Here is a 21,434-nt window from a genome sequence, read left to right as displayed (position 1 = left end):
TCCTGAAATCCAAGTATATGATATCAAAATTATTTTTTGCATCCAGTTCCTTCGTAACCACATCATAATATCCAATCAAATTTGTCAGACAAGACTTTCCCTTAACAAACCCATGCTGTGTCTGAATTATTACTGCAGTCTTGTCTAGATGATCCTACAATGATCCTTTAACCAGACTCCATTATTTTTACCGGAACAGAAGTTAAACTTACAGGTGTAACTCGTCTCACACTTTTGTTCCTCCTTTGTGAATTGGGGATACATTTGCACATCTCCAGTCTGTGGGGACTTCCCGAGTACAACAATTTTCTCATAACTATGGCTAAGGGTTTGCTTACTTCCTTTCCCGCCTCCTTTAATATAACTGGATAGATCCCCTCCACCCCAGGTGCTTTTCTTGTTTAATTTCAACAATTTCTCCTCCACTTTGCTCTCAGTTATTACAAAATCATTAAGCTCCCTGTTAGAGTTTAATAAGCTATTGTCCTCCACTTTCCTAAAGAATTCCTCATGTGTGAATGTAGATGAAAATACTTATTCAGTTTGTCAGCTATCTGAGCAGCAGCAGCATCACAGTCAAACCATCGATATCAAGTGGACCAATTTGATTAATCCCCTTCCTGCTAGAGTTTATTTAGTTAAAGAAGTCCTTGTTGTTTTTCTTAGCATCCTTTGCCAAAGATTTCTCGTAATCTGACTTCGCTTGCCTAACCTCCTTTGTTACTTGATTACAGACTAGCTTATATCTACCATAGGCTTCTGCGTCGCCTGATAATTTATATGGATCTCATACATTTTTCTTCTCTGCCATGAGTCTCATTAGTTCATCTGACATCCATTTAGGCCCAAATCTTGAACAGTATTTCTCATTCGTTATGAAAAGCCTAGTATCTTCCACGATTAATTCGTTGAATGCTTCCCATTTAGAATTTGCTGTTGGCAACATCATCAGTAAGAGCCGTAACTTATAAAATCGAACACCTATCATTCAGAAATTGTGTTTGGTGTAAGTTTTATGTGTTTCGTGATAAATATAACAAGAAATAAGGAACTGAGTGTTAAAAAAAGAAGTGCTGTTATAATTCTTTTCAAACTGAGTTTAAACAAGCAGGACTTTATGGTCGTGTAATGGTTCGAAAAAAATGGTTCCCTTATTAAAACCGGAAAATCGAAAGAAACGGTTGGATTCGGCTAGGAGCCATCAACATTAGACAACTGAAGAGTGGAATAAAGCACTATGGACGATTAATGAATCCATATTCGAAATGCTTGGATCCAAGCGTAGACTTTATGTAAGACGATCAAACGAAGTAAAAAAGGTGCCAGATTGTTTAGTGTTTACAGTCAAGCAAGGTGGTCGTCTGGGCTTGCTTCTGTTCTTCTGGAGTGTATTACATGATCTGGATTGAAAGAATTTTAAGAAAAGAAGGGTATAAAAGCATTCTTGAACATAATGCATTATCCTGTGGACTTCGAATTTGTGGAAGAAATTTTATATTACAACAAGACAATGGCTCGAAGCACCGCTCTAAGTTGTGCAGGTTCTTTCTAACAACTAAACAACGGAAGGATGTATTGGAAATTATGGTGTGGCCACCACAATTGGCTGAGTTAAACCCAATAGAGCTTTTATGGGATCATCCAGACCGTCAAGTCCGTGGAGCCTATCCAACTTCATAAAATTTGTGGAAAACCTTGCAGATCTATTGGAATAATGTTAGTCAAGACACTAATTATATAATAAATCGCCAGGATACCATGTATGCAAGGCAGTGATAAAATCTCGTGGAAGATAGTTTTATGAAAAATCAGTATACTGTAGTTGTTAATATTAATCATTTCAATATTTGCTATAAGTATTTCAATGCTTAGTTTAAAAATCTTAAAATACTTTATAGGGCGATGTTTTTTAAATTTTTAAACCTTACATTTCATAATCAATTTCAAAAAAATTACCGTAAACTGTTGTCATACGTTGTAATTCCAATGTGTGTGTGTGTGTGTGTGTGTGTGTTTGTGTGTGTGTGTGTGCGCGCGCGCGCGCATATTCCCACATCGGGTGGAACTCTGAAAAAGTATAAAAAGGCAAAATAATTCGTCAAGCACGTTTAATGTGTATGTATTTTTAATGAATAATACTAAACACTTAAAAGGAACATGTTATAATCAACAATTAAAATTTAACTTATATTCACAGGTCGAACAAAATAGAAAAAGGGATGCCGAGCTATCCAAGCTCAGGAAATTACTGGAAGATGTTCACCTGGAGAGCGAAGAGACAGCCCATCACTTAAGGAAAAAGCACCAAGAGGCCATCGCTGAATTTCAAGACCAAATAGACCAATTGAATAAGCACAAATCTAAGTATGTTTATCATTATAATTTATATGAAAAATGTATTTGCATAATATCAAACGTAAATCATCCCTTTATATAATCAATGTCCACAATTTCAGTATCATAATTAACCAAATATTGTAATTAAGCAGTTTAATACATGGTCTGTTCGTATTTTTTGGAGGAATTGCTTACTTTGCAGAGGAATACTCGTGTCATTTTCTCTTTTTAATTCATAGAGTTACTGAAAAACTGCCATGTTGCTGTTGCTATACTCTAGTCCAGTGTTTCTCAAAGGGTGTGCCGCGTCACATTAGTGTGCCGCAAAATTTTCCAAGTGTGCCGCGAAATTTAGAAATTTCTTCTTCTATGACTACGTAGGTGTGCCGCGAAATTTTTCTTCTTTGGAAAATGTGCCACAAGAGTAAAAAGATTGAGAAACACTGCTCTAGTCCTTCAGTCAATATGGTTGTTGTTGTTTTGGTTTTTAGGAGCATTAGCAACTAAGGCCATATTGCTCAGGGATATGCGGCGGTCATTCCCTGACCTTTCCGCATTCTCCGTATTTGGTAGTGACGGGCTCGAACCCCGGTCTAATCAAGAAGCGTGTGCTACGCACTGCTGCTCCTGCCCACCTGGCTACGGAGGCGCCAGTCAATATGGAACAACTGGAACAGAGATTCGTCGGACGAGGAGACCTTATTGCATTCTCAAATCTTCAATGTCGGTGTTTCTGCGTACATGTACCCACAGCTGCTTATTTTAGATGAGAAGAGTGAAACCCGTTATATTGTTCAATAGATGTACAAATATAACTGTGTCTAGTTTATTAGGTTCCCCCCACCACTTCAGTCATTTAAGGAATCGTCATATACAGTGCTACTTACTCCTGTTTAGTTATATAAAACAGGTAATCAGAACCGAGGGTCAGTAATGTGCTCAATTCGGCAAGAAAATGGGCCAGCAGCACGACTGAGCGCGGTATAATAGTCGGCACCAGACGTACCAGTCCAAATTTCAAGGTCACTGATGCTCTAACGAAGTGTTCATGTACAACAGTGGCTAGAATGTACTGAGAACGGTCCAACAACCAGATGACCTCGTGGATATTTGGTATAATCACCGTCGTCCCACATCGGGTGGAAAAGACCTGAGTATGAATTTCGTCAATGGCGTGAGGAATTTTTATGGATCTTTTTCACAACATGGCTCAGTTAGTCGGTCTCAGGCGAGGGTAGTATGGTTTTTAATCTCGGAAACTTGTTTTTCGTCCAGCAAACAGCAAATCAACCACAGAACACAAGCAGCTTAGAGATAAAAATATGTACGCCCTAAGTTGCTGATGCGCCTAAAACCCTACAACCAACCAACAACATCTAGCCAATGACATTTCTGTGGGCCAAAACTGCTTGATGATGCAAAGTCGATTAAAAGAATCGACTAGTCTAACATACGATCAAATGACACGAACTACATCAGTAGTGTGTAAATGAATATACTGAAATGCACAAATCGCAGCATCTGTCACTGATAGTGGCATAGCAGCAACCAATTTCACTGGGTTCCACTCTTCTCATCTGAACCAAGCAGCTGTGGATACACTGGGCGCTGAAACAACGACACTAGACATTTGATCGCTTAGTCCCAGTTGTTACATGGTGATAGAAGGATCAAGGTATGGCATAAAAGCTAAATCAACGGGATTACCGTGCGTGTCAAGCGTCAACACTGCAGGCTGGTGGTGGAAGTGTGGCGTGGAAATTTTTTGTGGTATAAGTTAATCCCTTGATACCGACATATTCTAATCATAAAAGACAGCAGGGCATATATGATGCGAGCCTAGTCAATAATTCGGGCATGGAGAAACTGTGCGAGTCTCAAGGAGTAGAATTTTTCACAGCGTAGTCTGTACTTGTTAACAGAAGAGACTGTTTTTATAGGGATGGGATACACTTGAATAGAAAGGGTGCAGGAACATTTGCTGATGTTACTGAGGCAGTGTTAGGTGGATGGGAAAACTGCTAGCTGAGGATACACAGAGTAATAGATAAACAGCTGTCGAAGGCAGAAGTGTAAGTGATTTTTGCGCTGCTTCTATTGGAACATACAGCAACCCGAGAAGCAACGTGTCTGGGATTTCGAGGCCTGCTGGGAGTTCTAAGGGAATAAGCAAAACATGGCCTGTGTTGAGATTATTAAAAGTAAAAACAGGTGCATTTATACTTGCTTGTACACTAATGGTAGGAGCATAGTAAATAAATTTTATGAATTTGAAATACTGGTTAATTCACAAAATGTAGGCATAAGAGGGATATCGATCAGAGCATGGATTTGTAAAGGAGCGATCTTGTCTGACCAATCTATTTGGATTCTATGACGCAGTAATATAGAAAATAGATGCAAAAAATGATTTTGATATTATATACTGTACTTAAATTTCAAAAAAAATCTTTTGATACTGTTACACATAAAATACTCTGTACAAATGGAGCAATGTGGCATTAAGGGCAAGTTTCTGTTATAGATAAAGGAATGGTTGACTGGGAGAAGACAGTAGTTATCAATGGGCACTGCTCTTCTTAGACTAATGTTATTAGTGGAGTACTCTAGTCTATCGACTTCTTCATCGAGGGGACATCCTTGAGTTCATTGTTAGGATTTTAGCCCTGAATTCATTTTCATGGATTCATTCTCAGATGATCGACGAATTCTTTCCAAGTGAGAATATTTTTCGAATCTGAATACGATTGAGCTTGTCGAGAATCGCTTGAGTGATAAATTGAATTGGATCATGCTAACGTCTTCCATGCTCTAAGATCTGCTATTGTACAGAAAGTAGGACATGGTCATACTTTCAGCTGTGTAGACAGCAGCTTTCGTAAAGGAGCTCTTTACGAAAGCTGCTTTATTACTTGGAAAAGAAGAGGAGAGGGAAGTTTAATCATACTACCTATTAAATTATTATAAATTTGATAAGGAGAAAAAGTATTCAGGACTGGCTCCTAAGTTTTACAATATATCAAAGATGCTGCTTACTTTCCTTTTTAATCCGAACTTCAAACTAACCATAAGGCATTTCGCATTTCTATATGTTTCTCCAATTTTATAAAAGCAAGTTTAATGCTATTCAATAATCCCAATCCATTCAAGTAAACATGCTGTAATAAAAAGGAGTCGCAGTCAGTGTTCTTTGTATACGGACAAATCCTATTCGCTGTTCTTTGTATGTGGACAAGTCGATGTATGGCACTCATGCGGTCATGAGAATGGGAGCTGTATAGTTCGTGTAATGAGAGATATCCACTTATATGAATATTAATGAAACATTCTTAATTATAAAATATTTATTCCTAAATTTAGAAAAATTTTGTATGCTTCAAAATAACTGATATATACTGTTCAATTTGCTAGGGTAGAAAAAGAGAAGCAAAAGTTTCAAGCTGAAGTATATGATCTACTGGCTCAGGTGGAGAGTGCGCATAAGGAGAAGGTAAGTATTTTTTTTTTTTAATCTGTATTTGAGAATAAATAATAAAATGAAAGGAAGTAACACTTAGAAACACTGTTTTTATCGTCAGTTACTTCTTGTTACGTTAGAGGTTGAAATTTTAAAAAATTAGAGAATTTTAAATAATTTTCAAAAATAATAATTAATATACGAGATTCATTCATGTTATAATCAAGGGATTATTGATAATCAATATCTGATCGCTCTATTAGATTTCGGTATTTGTTTTACTTCTAGTAACCACAAACACAAAAGATTACTTGCGCCTATAGAACAGTAGAAACTCACAATGGCGGAACCACATCGCAAGTGTAAAATTTATGCACTATATTCCGTAAATAATTTAAAACACCAATTTCTTTCTGTTTTATATATTCCTAGATTGTATGTCATTGTAACTAGGTATGCGCAATGTATAAAATCATTCATTGTAACTAGGTATGCGCAATGTATAAAATCAATCCATTGTAACTAGGTATGCGCAATGTATAAAATCAATACTAGTTCAGAAAATAACACTTAATAGTATAGTAGCATGCACCGTGTTTAAGGAGGAATTGCTGAAATCATGTCGCACAATTAACATCACATATTTAAAAATATTGGGCAATCGCCACACCAATCAAAGGCAACATTCGAACCCCCCCCCCCCAACTTTATTTCTTAGGGCCATACATTACCCAATGGACTAATCAGCCATTATAAGTTACATTTTGGCTTAATACAAGGGACTATCATTTTGTGGAGATTATAGAGATCTAAGGTACTGTATTATCTAAAATAACGAATTATCCCTGAATATTTAGGCTGTATGTAAATCTTAAAAAAACGGAACGTCTTATATCCCTTAGAATGTCCGATTTATGAGGTTCTACTTTACTTAATACAATGGATTGAGAGGACAGAAGACCCTTGTTGACACTGGACGAATTTGTGAAGACTAATTTTCAAAAAATACACAAGTGAGTAGGCTGTTCCAAAAGACAAATATACATATTATAAATGATGTAGAAAAGTTTGTTCGGTGACGCTGGATTTTAACTATGAATGCAATGTTTATTAGCTGTTGTCCATGTTCGGACTGATGCGGAAGAGGTGGAATTACAGGTGCTAATTAAAATGAAAACAGTGCCGATGCAAATATCTATAGAAAAGGTATGCAGCAAAAAAAAAGAAAACCTGTGTGATGAGGAGTGAAGCTAATTTGTAAGATATAGATTGCTCTTCTTTGGACAATGCAGATAATTTAATTAAATGGACTGCTCCTCTTTGGACAGAGCTGAGATATTTTAGAGAGGTTCTCACGCCCCCATCTGAAATGTGAAAACAATATTCCATGGTCGTGCGGATTTCTGGTTTATATGGAGTTAGAAACTCTTTAGAAGAAACGCTGTACCGAGAGCAAAAGAGAAAAACTACTTTTATCTGTGCAAAGAAAGCAATATTTCTGATATACTTATGCCAAAATAGATTAGTAATCAAGGTTATCCTTAGTAATGTTATGTGGCCTTGTCTAGAAATTAGACCCCCTCGCTGGTAATAGTACAATGGTTAGGATCGCTGTTCCACATCCCGTCAATCGTGTAAAAAAGGCTTGGGTTGAAGTCTTGTTTCGAAAGGGCTTTGTTGCATAAAAGGTCTTTTTTACGAAAGGAGGTTCGTGATAGAGTTCGGTTCACCGGAGAGATTCGCATGCTTTTTCTCCTGTAAACTGTCTTTCATCCAGCAAACAGACCATAGAATACAAGAAGCCTACAGACAAAATCATATAGATCACAACTTGGTGATTACCTCTTCTCCAATGGAGCCTTTATCTCATGGCTATTCCCAACCTCGTATTGTTTGGCATTAGAATGCAAAATGGGATGACCTGCAAGATTTCTTTTCCTTGGTCGGATTACAGTTTCAAAACTTCTGATGTCAACGTTTGCTCACATCGTGTCAGTGAAATTATTCTTGTAGGAATGGAATCCTTTATTCCACACTCCACTTTAAAATCTCGTCCTCCTTTACCTAAACCTTTGTTTTCAAATAAATGTGCTAAAGCTCTTCAAGAGAAAAACATTGCATATCGTAATTGGCTTGTTTCCAATTCTTCAGTTTCATTTTCTGCCTACACCAAAGCTCGCATCAATTGTAAAGCAGTTACTAATCAGTCCAAACAATATGTTGAACAGGATAAGAGTAGAAAACTTGCTTCTTGCCCTAACAGTAGCCGAGCATTCTGGTTTCTTGCCAAAGATATTGGCCGCAACTTTTGCCCATCTCTGCTCCCACCTCTGTCAAAACCAGATGGTTCTATTGTCACATCAGCCAAGGATAAAGCTGACCTGCTAGCATACCATTTTTCTTCCAATTCATGTATTAATGACCTTGGTAAAACACCTCCTACCATTCCCAAAACGCTCCATTCAATGTCTCCTGCGGTCTTCCGTCAAAAGGATGTCAGAAGGATTTTGACGAATCTTGATGCTAAGAAAGCTCCAAGTTCTGATGGTATTTCCCCACTTGTTCTCAAAACCTGTGCTCTTGAACTTATTCCTGTTCTTTGCCGCCTTTTTTTCACTTTCTTATTCCAAAGGTGTTTTTCCTTCTGCTTGAAAATTTGCTCATATCCAGCCAGTTCCTAAAAAGGGTGACAAATCCCTCCCATCCAATTATCGTCCCATTGCAATTACTTCTACTCTTTCTAAAGTAGTGGAGAAATCAATTAACCGCTAACTCTTAAACTACTTGAAAACCTTCCGTCTGATCAACGGATTCCGTCAGTGTCGATCCACTGGTGATATTCTGGCTTATGTTATCCATTTATGGAAAAATTAAATGGAAAAGTTCGTGAAACACAAGCATTTGCTCTGGACATCTCAAAGGTTTTCGATCGTGTTTGGCATAAACGTCTTCTAAACAAGCTTCCATCTTATGGTGTGCCAACTGTTTTTTTTTTAATTGGTTATCAAGTTTTCTCTCTGATCGCTCACTGAGGGTGATGGTAGATGGCTCTCTGTCTTCTAACTTCTCCACTAATGCTGGTGTCCCTCAAGGTTCAGTTCTTTCTCCCACTCTTTTCCTCTTGTATATTAATGACCTTCTTCCATTGACTGGAAATCCTATCCATAGTTTTGCTGATGATAGCACATTGCATTTCACTTTCCATTTTGAGGAACCTTGCCCTGCTCAATCAGCTTCAACTTCTCGAATATCAGCTACCAATTCCTTAAATGCCGATCTTCAGGTAATTCTCCAGTGGGGCAAAGACAACTTAGTTGATTTCAATCCTTCTAAAACTCAGTCTTGTCTTATATCTCGCAAAAGGGATTCTTCTGCTCCTATGCTTATATTTGGTGACACTCCGATTTCTAGGCAAGATGATATATCTCTTTTGGGGACCACACTGACTTCTAATCTCTCTTGGCACAAGCACATTACAAATATTTCTTCTCTGCATCTAAAAAACTTGACTTTCTCTGTCGCTCTCGGCGTTACATTTCTTCCAAATAGCTGTTCACTCTATACAAATCGCAAATCCGCCCTACCATGGAATACTGTTTCCACATCTGGGGCGGTGCCCCCAAAACCTCTCTCAGGCTTCTAGATTCCATACAGAAGAGGGCAGTTAGGCTAATTAATGACTCCTCTCTAAACAGTGTCTCTCCACTCACTGTCTCATAGACGTTCTGTTTCTGCCGCATACCTCTTTTACAGATATTTCCATGGGCACTGTTCTTCTGAATTGTTTCTATAATTCGGCTCTCTCATTCAAAATAGTCCGAACGTGCCGCCAGCAGCTAACATCCGTTTACTGTCCAACTTCAAACTCACAGAACCAACTTTTCATCTTACTAGTTTATTCATTCAACTGCCGTTTTCGGAACAACCTTCCTTCATACGTATTTCCTGAAAATTATAGTCTACAGAAGTTCAAGTCTAATGTCAACAAATACCTCCTTTCGTCTTAACCTCCAACCCAAGCACGGTACTAAGTATTATAGGTTCTAATAGCTCTCGTTTTGGGGTTTTCATTACACAAAAAAAAAAAAAAAAAAACATTCACACTTCATGGACGTAATTGCATCAGCGCAAATAACAATAACTAAAAACTTGAGTATTATTTTAGATAAGTACGACCCAGTTTTAAAAGAAGTGAAGTTAACTAGTTCTCTTCTCATCACGGAGTGTAATATGAAAACCATCATTTAAGGAACTTTGATTAATATTCGATATGTTGTAGCTATTTGTTAGCGCACTGTTTCTAGAACTGCAATATATTATTGTCAGTATAACTACACGTATGATTTTCAGGAAATGGAGATTGACAATAGCCACAGGAGAAAGAGGCCACTAGGTGAGATTTCACATCATCAGGTGCCTAAAATCACAACTTTCTTGTCTGAAGTACCTAATAACAACTAATATTAACTCTCCATTTTGAAGGGTTAAAAGTTCAGTGTCATATTAGGGCCATCCGAGCACCAACTCATCTGCCCATGTGTAATACGAGTATGTACATAAATTGGGTGTGTTCTCTGGTCGATTGGACTGTTTCGCTGGATGAAAAACCTGAATTTCTGGGGGTATAAACCTTGATATCCACACCTGAGACTGACCAACTCAGTCACATAGTGAAAAAAGCCCATAAAAGTTTCTCGCGTCATTGCGGGATTCGACCCCAGAACTTTTCCACACGGTGTGGGCAAGGTGGTAATTATAACCACTATGCTACCTGCACGAAAGCTAGTTTGATGGGTTGCAAGATGTGTGGTTGGAATTATCTGGCACTCTGGTAGGAAAATGAGCAAGTTACATAAGGTCATTAGTAATAGCAGAAGCCTCAGCGTCCTTTCTATATACAACTGAAAAACTGAATTCATTTTGAATTATTAATAAATAACAAAATAAACATTAACTATTAAAAAAAAAGTCATAGGATAATGACTTTTTTTTAATAATACGGGATACAGGAGCAAGTTGAATTTAAAAGTAAGACTGCTAAAAAGTTCTCACTTATGAGGACAGAGACAGCAAATGAATTTGACAGAACATAGTAAAGAGATTTTGAACCAGAGAACAAGAAAGAGGAAATTACAGATTAGAAAGTCTCTGAAAAGGACATAACCTGCACGTACTACCTTTATCGTCTGAAATTCTATTTTCAGAATACTGTCAAGTATCCTCTGCGACTTTCCTTAAATTTCAGTTTCATCTTTGCAAAGGACAAGAGTCTCGGGCAACAAATTCCAGAGAAATGGAGTGACTGCGGTACCTGACCCCTTGTTGGGGAACTGCAGTCATTTGATTCTTGGCTAGAAACTACCGCAGAAATATGAAAATTTCGGCCTTTCAGTTTTGAAAACTACTCATACCCGAACGCTTGTACTTTTGATAAAGCATCTTCTAAAAAGACTGTTCGGAACTGCCTTCTCATCTGTTTCTGAAGCTGTTTTATCGCTAAGATATAACTACAATATTGATAGATCCTATTTGGCATAAAAGGTCCTCTAAACAAGCTTCCATCTTATGGGTTGCCGACTGTTCTTCGCAATTGTGTATTAAATTTTCTTTCACACCACTCACTGCTGTTGGTAGTTCTTGTAGGATTTCAGGCGCATCAGCGACTTTAGTCCATATTTAGCCGTATATATTGTCTGAAATTGTGTGCATTCTGTGGTCGATTTGCCTGAGGAAAATTCCCAGTTTCCAGGAGAAAACCATACTACCCTTCCCTAAGAGCAGGTAGTAGTAGTCTACTCCATGTCTTCTAACTACTTCACTAATTTTGGTATTCCCCAAAGTTCAGTTATTTCTCCCACTCCTTTCCTTTTGTATATTAACGACCTTCTTCCACTGACCGGAAATCCTAAGCATAGGTTTACTGATGATAGCACAACAGATTCAATTCTCGAATATTCACTATCAAGTCCTTAAATGTGATCTAAGGGTAGTTCTCTAATGGGGCGAAGAAAACTAACTTCAATCATTTTAAAACTCCCGTCCTGTCTTGTTTCCCTCAAAAAATCCTATGTTCAACTTTAAAATACATTCAGATTTATAGAGATCATACCGCATATCTCTATTAGGGATTATCCTCACCTCTAATTTCTCTCTCGGCATGAGCACATGAAAAATATTGTTTCCTCTGCATCAATAAAAGGAGATTTTCCTTTTCGCTCCCAACGTTAGTTTCCTTCTACTCAACTCTGTACAAATCTCAAATCCGCCCTACAATGAAATATTGTTGCTATATCCGGGGAGGCATCCCAAAACCTTTCTGAAGCTTCTCGACTCTACTTAAAAGAAGTCAGGTTGTTAACTAACGACTCGTCTCTTGTATAGTCCACGGTCCCATTCTCGGTCCCACAGATGGGACCGAGAATGGGACTGTGGAAGGACACTTCCACGAGCACTGTTTTCTGACCTGGCATCTGTAATGCCCCAATTTTCACCCAAACCAGTCCGAACACGTGCCACAACTAGCCGGCATCCAATCAATGTCCGACTCCAAATTCACAGACCCTCTTCTTTCTCAATTACTTCCTGGAAATTAATCTACAGAAATACAAGTCTAATGTCCACAAGTATCTTCTGTATGCTCGGCTTTCAACCCCCATGCACGGTATTAAGTATTATAGGATCTAATAACTTTCGTGTGTGGAGTTTTCATAATAAAAGACATAAAACCTGATACAAACTCGGGGTTTTTTCTCTGAATCGCTCATTTGCAAAAAAAAAAAAAAAAAAAATGCAGCGCCTTTGATACAGTAAACAGTTTCATATACGTTATCAACAACACCCAAGAATGTATTACGACGAAGTGAACAACTGCTAAAGCACGTATAATCTAGCACCATCTAAATGAAAAAATTCGTAGCTGATTTATTGTTTCCTTGTGGAAGTTATTTTTGATCCACAGTGCTTTTGTGAGTGACATGGGCTATGAGAGTTAAATAAAAATAGTTTATATTTTATTATTTAATTCTTTGTAGTTATTCAACCCATCATCTATTATGTCAAGTGTTGAAAAGAAAAAGTGTCGACAGTATCTGGATGAATATCTAGCTTATGGTTTTATTGAAAGCCCATTCGACTCAAGACAGCATACGTGTCTTATGTGTAATAGTTCTTTTTCAATTGAGGTTATGAAACCACCAAGGCTTTTAAATCACTTAAAAAGGAAACATCCTGATAAAGTTGGTAAACATATCGAATATTTTAAAAATTTAAAACAGAATTTTGAGCAATGTAACACTTACTTCCTTATTTAAGAATAACACACAAATTACGATGGAATGGTTGCGTTTTATAAAATTGCAGAAATCATTGCAAAAACTGAACAGCAACCGTATAGTGTTCATACAGTTGCTGAGACTGTTATACGATCCGCATTGGAGACTGTAATTTCAACAGTGATGCATCAAAATCCTTCCAGTATTTTAAAAGCATTGCCATTGAGCAACGATTCAATTCGAGGACGAATCGATGAGATATCAGTTAACATTGAAGAGCAGCTAATTGACAAACTAAAAACGAGAAAATTTTCTATTTAGATTGATGAATCCACAGTTACTGACAATAAGACCCTTATAATGGCTTACGTTCGTTATTTCGATAATGACTGTAAATTGCAATAATAGATGTTGTTTGTAAAATCTATGGAAACTGACTGTACTGGAGCATCTATTTTGCTGCTGTAAAAACATGGTTTGATGAAAAACAAGTACCATTGATAAATTTGGTATCCTGTGCCACTGATGTTGCTACCTCCATGGTTGGAAAACAAAGATTTTATAGCCCACCTAAAAGAAGTATGTCCTGAAGTTCTTGCAATACACTGCATTGTGCACCGACATCATCCGGTTGCAAACAATATTAGTCCAGTTCTTTATCAGTCTCTCTGTATAGTTATTAAAACCAACAATAAAATAAAGTCACATACCAAATATGATCGCCTTTTCAGAACATTTTGTGTTGATAATGAAGAACAGTGTGTGAAGCTTCTTTTACACACAGAAGTCAGATGGCTTTTAAAAGGAAACTGTTTAACAAGATTTGCAAACTTTTTGACACGATAATTAGTTTTTTTAGAAAGCGGAGACACAGAATTAGCAAAGGCGATCAGCAAACACAAAAACAACATATACTATATGGCGTGGATTTTTCAAAAACTTAATGAGATATCACTTCAACTTCAAGGGAAATTAATTACGGTGATAGACTGCAAATGCGTATCAAAAGCCTTCACTGAAAACTGGGAAATGTTTGAAATTCGAAACAGGTGGAATGGCTGAGATGTGGGGATCAAAAACAACTAAACTTTTTTATTCAACAATGTGGTCTGAAATGGTGAAAGTACTTCTTTGTTTTCCAATGTCTCATATGGCTGAAAGTGATTTTAGTTCAGTAAATAAAATATTAACAAAAGAAACAGAATTGATATATGTTGAAGAGGAGACATTAGAATTAAACTTACTAACATCATACTGAACATTGAACTTTTAGCTAAGAATCATCAGGCTCATTGAATAAAAAGAGTAAGTACAGTATAAAGTATTTTCTTGTTTAAAATTTAATGGGGGGCAATTAGGAAAGAAATGTCGAAAAAAGCCCTTTAGGGGGGAGATAATTTAAAAAAAAGGTTGGGAAACACTGATTTAAACAAACAAAATAAATTACCGTATCGAGAAACACACCACAGAGAGAGATAGAGAGAGTGAGATTGTTACAGAAAATATTTTGTTTTTTTTTTTTTTTGTGATGCAATCTTTGGTTTGTAAACCTATTATAGCTGTTTATTTAGTATTTGCGCCAAGGAAATGAAGCGTCAGGAGAGTGCCTATAAATTATGTTATATTCTGTGGTTTGTTTGCCTGTTTTTCGGATGAAAAATTAGTTTCTGAGAGAAATCTATACGACTCGCTTTCAAGATCGACTAAGCGGACTATGCTTCTCATACCTTACATCTTGACAGAATTCGATCTAGGTTTTCTTCGACGTTATGTGAATTTCAATTATCATAATCACTGATAGCTTTGCTGTCATTAACACCTTCATACTTTTAAGTATAAATCTGTTTAGGCGCTTATATTTTAAAGAGTTATACTTTAAATACTTTTTAGTTACTTCCTCTTCCTCTCCATAATTCAATATACAGTAGATATATATCTTATTTATCCAGATAATACATTAAAATTTCCATTTCAGTTGACCGCGCAGAAAGTAGTGGAGAAACTCGAAATTTCTGTTCACGAAATGAACATTCGTATCGAGGAAATGCATCGTACCATAAACGAGGTTACCTCACAGCGTACCCGAATAAGCGCAGAAAATGCCGAGTTGATGAAAGAAGTTCAAGAATATAAACTTAATTTTGACAACGTCACTCACCTGAAGACTCAACTGGCATCGCAGCTCGAGGACACTCGCCGACGTCTGGAAGATGAAGAACGGGTAAGTAGTCTGTAATAAACCCATAAAAATAAACCCATAGAAAATTAACAAACGGGCAGTTAAAATTAACAAAGAGAAAGCAGTTGTGAATGTGTTCTGGAAACTGACTTATTTCAAAGCATGTAGTTCAAATTGATACAATGTACAGTTATATTACTGTGTTAAGTTGCTTTGTTTTGGTTATTTGGTTTTTAGGAGCATTATCAACTAAGGCCATATTGCTCCGAGGATATGCGGTGGTCATTACCCGACCTTTCCGCATCCTCCGTATTTGGTGGTCACGGGCTCGAACCCAGGTCTAATCAAGAAGCGTGTGCTACGCACTGTTGCTCCTGCCCACCTGGCTACGGAGGCGCCTGTTAAGTTGCTGTGATTTTTTTCGAACTATGTTACTGGTTAATTACTTTACTGGTCAGGAAGGCTATCATCGCTTCTGTCTAATGCTTTTGTGTTTATTAATGAAATACGGTTCCTTAGTTCCTCTGATGACACTGCTTAGTGATCTCGGCATTTTTCCCATCTTGCACGACTGGTCTTTTTATCGATATTGGGAAAATTCTGATATGCATTTAAAGTCTTTTATGCTTTCAGATCCTGATTTTTAATTTCATTTGGCTTGGCTTGGCTTGGCTTGGTCCCGGTATAATCGCTTCAAGTATAGGTAAACTGGCATACTATGCGTGCGCGCGCGCGCGCGCACACACACACTGTGCTGCCACTTATTAGGTACACCTCTGCTGTGCACACAATGGTTTGTCCCACAACGTTGCAAGTCACATGACCACAATTGTGGATATAAATGCAACAAAACAACCTTTCTAGTATCACTTATCACTTTCTAGTACAAACCGTAGCAAGAATGGGGAAAAGGAGTGATCTAACGAACTTCGAACGTGGCATGGTAGTATACCATGCCACGTGCAAGACAAAGCATCTCTGCAACGGCAGTTCTCCTGAACTTTTCACGCACCACAGTTTCAAGGGTGTATCGAGAATGGTGCAACGAACAGAAAACATCCTCTCAACGGCACTCCTGTGGAAGAAAATCGCTCGTTGATGAGAGAGGTCAGAAGAGGATGGCTAGGATTGTGCAAGCAAACAGACGGGCCACAATGTCGCACATCACGTCAGAATACAACCTTGGAGCGCAGAACAAAATATCGCAACGGACCACTAGCCGCACTTTGTCGTGAATGGGCTACAACAGCCGACGGCCACATCGCGTACCTTTGTTATCAATGAAGAACAAGAGAGCACGCCTCCTGTGGGCACAGCAACACCAGGCACTGGACTACCGAGGATTGGAAAAATGTTTCTTGGTCTGGCGAGTCGAAGTTCCTGGTGCATCATGTTGATGGAAGGCTCAGAATTTGGCGAAAATAACATGAATCTATGGACTCGTCATGTCTGACGACTACTGTGCAAGGTGGTGGGGGGTCATTGTTATTGTGTGGGGAATGTTTTCTTGGCACACGTTGGGTCCATTGATACTCAGATTCACGTCTGAATGTCACATCGTTGCTGACCAAGTGCATCCATTCATGTTGACAGTTTATCCTCAGTCAGATGGTTACTTCCAGCAGGATAATGCGCCGGTGCACAAAGCCCGAATCACTATGGAATGGTTCCAGAAACATGACAATGACTTTTCTTTGCTGCAGTGGCCCGCTCAGTCTACTGATCTCAATCCTATTGAACATCTTTGGGATGAGCTGTTTGCTGCAGGCCTACACCTCCGTCTAATCTCAAGGAACTGCGTGACACACTCATGTCTGCATGGTACTCCATTCCTGCACAACGTTTTCAGCATCATGTTCAATCCATGCCTAGACGACGAATTCAAGCTGTTTTGAAGGCTAAAGGAGGCTCAACACGCTACTACGTAGGTGTACCTAATAAAGTGGCAGCACAGTGTGTGTGTGTGTGTGTGTGTGTGTATATATATATATATATATATATATATATATATATATATACATATACATATACACACACACACACACACACACAACGTGAGCATAAAATTTTAAAAGTTATAATTATATATAATAATTTCGGTGTGTGTAAAAACACCACAGACAACTCTTAAACAACTACGATAGTAGTGTAAAAGACATTATCTCGACCGTATCTCATTGTGCTCATCGTTCACAACGAGTTACCACGTTTTGCACTACCTCTAATAAGTAACTTCACTAATAGAGAAGCTATTGTTACTTATTCTCAGTTGGCACCACCACCCAGACGGCACCGTTTCAAGGCTTGATGGCCTGTCATCGGTGGGTGGGCAGACACCCTGGTATTGCAATAATGACAACCCAGTTGTGAAGATAATCCTACACTATATAGATAATTATAACGCTTAAAAATATTATGCCCGGTTGCATTTAGTCTTACTTAAATATCATGTACACTTTTTTGGCATCTCATATTGTGGAATTATCTTCACAACTGGGTTGTCATGGTTGCAATACCAGGGTACACAACAAGCCTTGAAACGGTGCTGTCTGGGTGGTGGTGCCCACTGAGAATAAGTAACAATAGCTTCTCTATTAGTGAAGCGTTACTTATTCGAGGTAGTACAAAACATGGTAACTCGTTGTGAACGATGAGCACAATATGATATACAGTTGAAATGATGCCCTTTACCCTACTATAGTAGTTTTTTTATTCCTTTAAGAGTTGTCTATGGTGTTTTACACCGATATTATATAAAAATTATACATAAATAAATATGGAAGAGAAATTTTCTCTTCTCTGCTTGCAGTTTAAATCCAGTTATTTTGTAAATCAGTACGAAATATTATATAATACTTAGATGTTAGTTGTTTATATTATACTTACATGTTCTGTTGCTTAATTCTTCACGTATAAAAAATATGTGGGTGACTGTATTGCTCGTAAAATATGTTGAATATGCATTTTTCGTAGGTTTAATACCGAAATTATTTATTTATGTCTCTATTACTGTCTTTGCATAATTTAATAGTTCTATGGGTAAATGTTTTATTTTGTTATCCAAGAGAGATGGATAAGATAAAATAAAATAAAACTTTTGCTAAGGCATTGTTACGGCATTTATTTGTCAAAAGTTAAAACTACCAAAAACTTCCTAATTCGAAATAAGCATTTCACAAATATAAGTGAACTTAGTTCTAAATTCAATGATATTCATGTCTATTTACAATCTGCCAAGTCCCCATTTACTTTTTCTGAGAATCTCAATTATCGGTTGGCTCAACCTAACCCAACCTCAACCTTTACCCTAAACTATTTTGGTTTATGATTCCTTTCTCTTTACAAGTGGTAATTGTACATATGTCCGTTTTGGCATTCATTGTCAGAGAAATTGGAATCTATTTTTTTATCTCTTTTGGCTCAAAATCTCTTTACACCATTCTGTCAAATCCATTTCTTACTTCTATCATTCTCCTAACTCTACATATCTTTCAAAAGATTGACTTTCCTAATTGAAATAATTTTCTTTTGTCGTTTTAAAGGGTCACAATACCAGCTGGCCTCAATTTTATATCTGAATGGATCCAGCTGGTAGAGATTTTCCATTAAAATCACCAAGGAATTTTCCTTGTTGATTTTAATGTTCACAACAACTCCTGCTGGCTTCCGTTTTCTAGTCACACCGACCCAGCTTGTCGAGATGCTGAGGCTTTCGCAATTACTAATGACTTTGCACAGATTGTTCATTTACTTACAAGAATACCCAACAATCCTAATCATACAGCCAATACGCTTGATCTTTTTCTCACAAACAACCCTTCTAAGTACACGGTTGAAGTGAGAGGTCCTTTAGGCACTTCAGATCACAACTTGGTGATTGTCTCTTCTCCAATGGAGCCTTTATCTCATGACTATTCCCAACCTCGTGTTGTTTGGCATTACAAGGATGACCAGCGAGATTTATTTTCTTCTTTTCCTTGGTCGGATTACTGTTTCAAAACTTCTGATGTCAACGTTTGCTCAGATCGTGTCAGTGAAATTATTCTTGCAGGAATGGAATTCTTTATCACACACTCCACTTTAAAATCTCGTCCTTTATCTAAACCTTGGTTTTCCAATAAATGTGCTAAGGCTGTTCAAGAGAAGAATGTTGCATATCGTAATTGGCTTGTTTCTAATTCTCCAGTTTCATTTTCTGCCTACACCAAAGCTCGCAACAATTGTAAAGCAGTTATTAATCAGTCCAAACTAGAGTTTCAACAGGCTAAGAGTAGAAAACTTGCGTCTTGCCCTAATGGTAGCCGAGCATTCTGGTCTCTTGCCAAAGCTATTGGCCGCAACTTTTGCCCATCTCTGCTCCCACCTCTGTCCAAACCAGATGGTTCTGTTGTCACTTCAGCCAAGGATAAAGCTGACCTGCTAGCATCCCATTTTTCTTTCAACTCATGTATTAATGATCTTGGTAAAACACCTCCCACCATTCCCAAAACGCTCCATTCAATGCCTCCTGTGGTTTTCCGTCAAAAGGATGTCAGAAGGATTTTGAAGAATCTTGATGCTAAGAAAGCTCCAGGTCCCGATGGTATTTCTCCACTTGTTCTCAAAACTTGTGCTCCTGAATTTACTCATATTCTTTGCCGCCTTTTTTTCATTTTCTTATACCAAATATGAAAATTCTTGGAAATTTGCTCATATCCAGCCAGTTCCTAAAAAGGGTGACAAATCCCTCCCATCCAATTACTTCTACTCTTTCTAAAGTAATGGAGAAATTAATTAACCGCCAACTCTTAAACTACCTAGAAACCTTCCGTCTGTCAACGATCGCCAGTATGGATTCCGTCAGTGTCGATCCACTGGTAATATTCTGGCTTATGTTACCCATTTATGGACTAATTCAATGGAAAGGTTCGGGGAAACACAAGTAGTTGCTCTTCACATCTCAAAGGCTTTCGATCGTGTTTGGCATAAAGGTCTTGTAAACAAGCTGCCATCTTATGGTTTGCCAATTGTTTTTAGTAATTGGTTATCCAGTTTTCTCTCTGATCGCTCACTGAGGGTGATGGTAGATGGCTCTCTGTCTTCTAACTTCTCCACTAATGCCGGTATCCCCCAATGTTCAGTTCTTTCCCCCACTATTTTCCTCTTGTATATTAATGACCTTCTTCCATTGACTGGAAATCCTATCCATAGTTTTGCTGATGATAGCAGATTGCATTCCACTTCCATTTTGAGAAACCTTGTCCTGCTCAATCAGCATCAATTTCTAGAAAATCTGCTATCAATTCCTTAAATGCCGATCTGCAGGCAATTCTCCAGTGGGGCAAAGACAACTTAGTTCATTTCAACCCTTCTAAAACTCAGTCTTGTCTTATATCTCGCAAAAAGGATTCTTCTGCTGCTATGCTTATTTTTAGTGACACTCCGATTTCTAGGCAAAATGATATTCTCTTTTGGGGATTACCCTGACTTCTAATCTCTCTCTCTCTTGGCACAAGCACATTACAAATATTGTTTCATCTGCATATAAAAAAACTTGGTTTTCTCTTTCGCTCTCGGCGTTACTTTTCTTCCAAGCAGCTGCTCACTCTGTATAAATCGCAAATCCGCCCTGCCATGGAATATTGTTCCCACATCTGGGGTTGTGCCCCCAAAACCTCTCTCAGGCTTCTTGATTCCATTCAGAAGAGGGCAGTTAGGTTAATTAATGATTCATCTCTAACAGAGTCTCTCCACTCGCTCTCTCATAGACGTACTGTTTCTGCTTGTTGTTTGTTGTTGTTGTTTTGGTTTTTAGGAGCATTAGCAACTAAGGCCATATTGCTCCGGGAATATGCGGTGGTCATTCCCTGACCTTTCCGCATCCTCCGTATTTAGTGGTGACGGGCTCGAACCCCGGTCTAATCAAGAAGCGTGTGCTACGCACTGTTGCTCCTTCCCACCTGGCTACGGAGGCGCCTACTGTTTCTGCTGCATGCCTCTTCTACAGATACTTCCATGGGCACTGTTCTTCTGAATTTTCTTCTATAATTCCCGCTCTCTCTTTCAAAACAGTCCGAACACGTACCGCCACCAGCCAACATCCATTTACTGTCCAACTTGAAACTCACAGAACTAATTTTTCATCTTCCTCGTTTATTCATTCAACTGCCGTTTTCTGGAACAACCTTCCTTCATACGTATTTCCTGAAAA

The 21,434-nt window shown here is 38.0% G+C and overlaps 1 protein-coding gene across 1 annotated transcript in view; it reads left to right on the top strand.

Moving 5' to 3' along the window:
* LOC150082795 (paramyosin-like) overlaps nucleotides 1-21,434 on the top strand; it is a 185,257-nt gene that overhangs the window by 72,912 nt on the left and 90,911 nt on the right. The window contains exons 4-6 of the mRNA XM_090377604.1: nucleotides 2,198-2,364; nucleotides 5,749-5,827; nucleotides 15,041-15,286. Coding sequence (XP_090233730.1) covers nucleotides 2,198-2,364; nucleotides 5,749-5,827; nucleotides 15,041-15,286 — 492 coding nt within the window. The remainder of the gene's footprint in view (nucleotides 1-2,197; nucleotides 2,365-5,748; nucleotides 5,828-15,040; nucleotides 15,287-21,434) is intronic.

This window comes from Mastigoproctus giganteus, chromosome 7 (genome assembly GCF_048544385.1).
Source record: "Mastigoproctus giganteus isolate SK-2022 chromosome 7, ASM4854438v1, whole genome shotgun sequence".
In the NCBI taxonomy this organism is placed as follows: domain Eukaryota; kingdom Metazoa; phylum Arthropoda; class Arachnida; order Uropygi; family Thelyphonidae; genus Mastigoproctus; species Mastigoproctus giganteus.
Note: the sequence above shows the minus strand (reverse complement) of the source record. Positions and strands in the feature narration are given on the sequence as shown.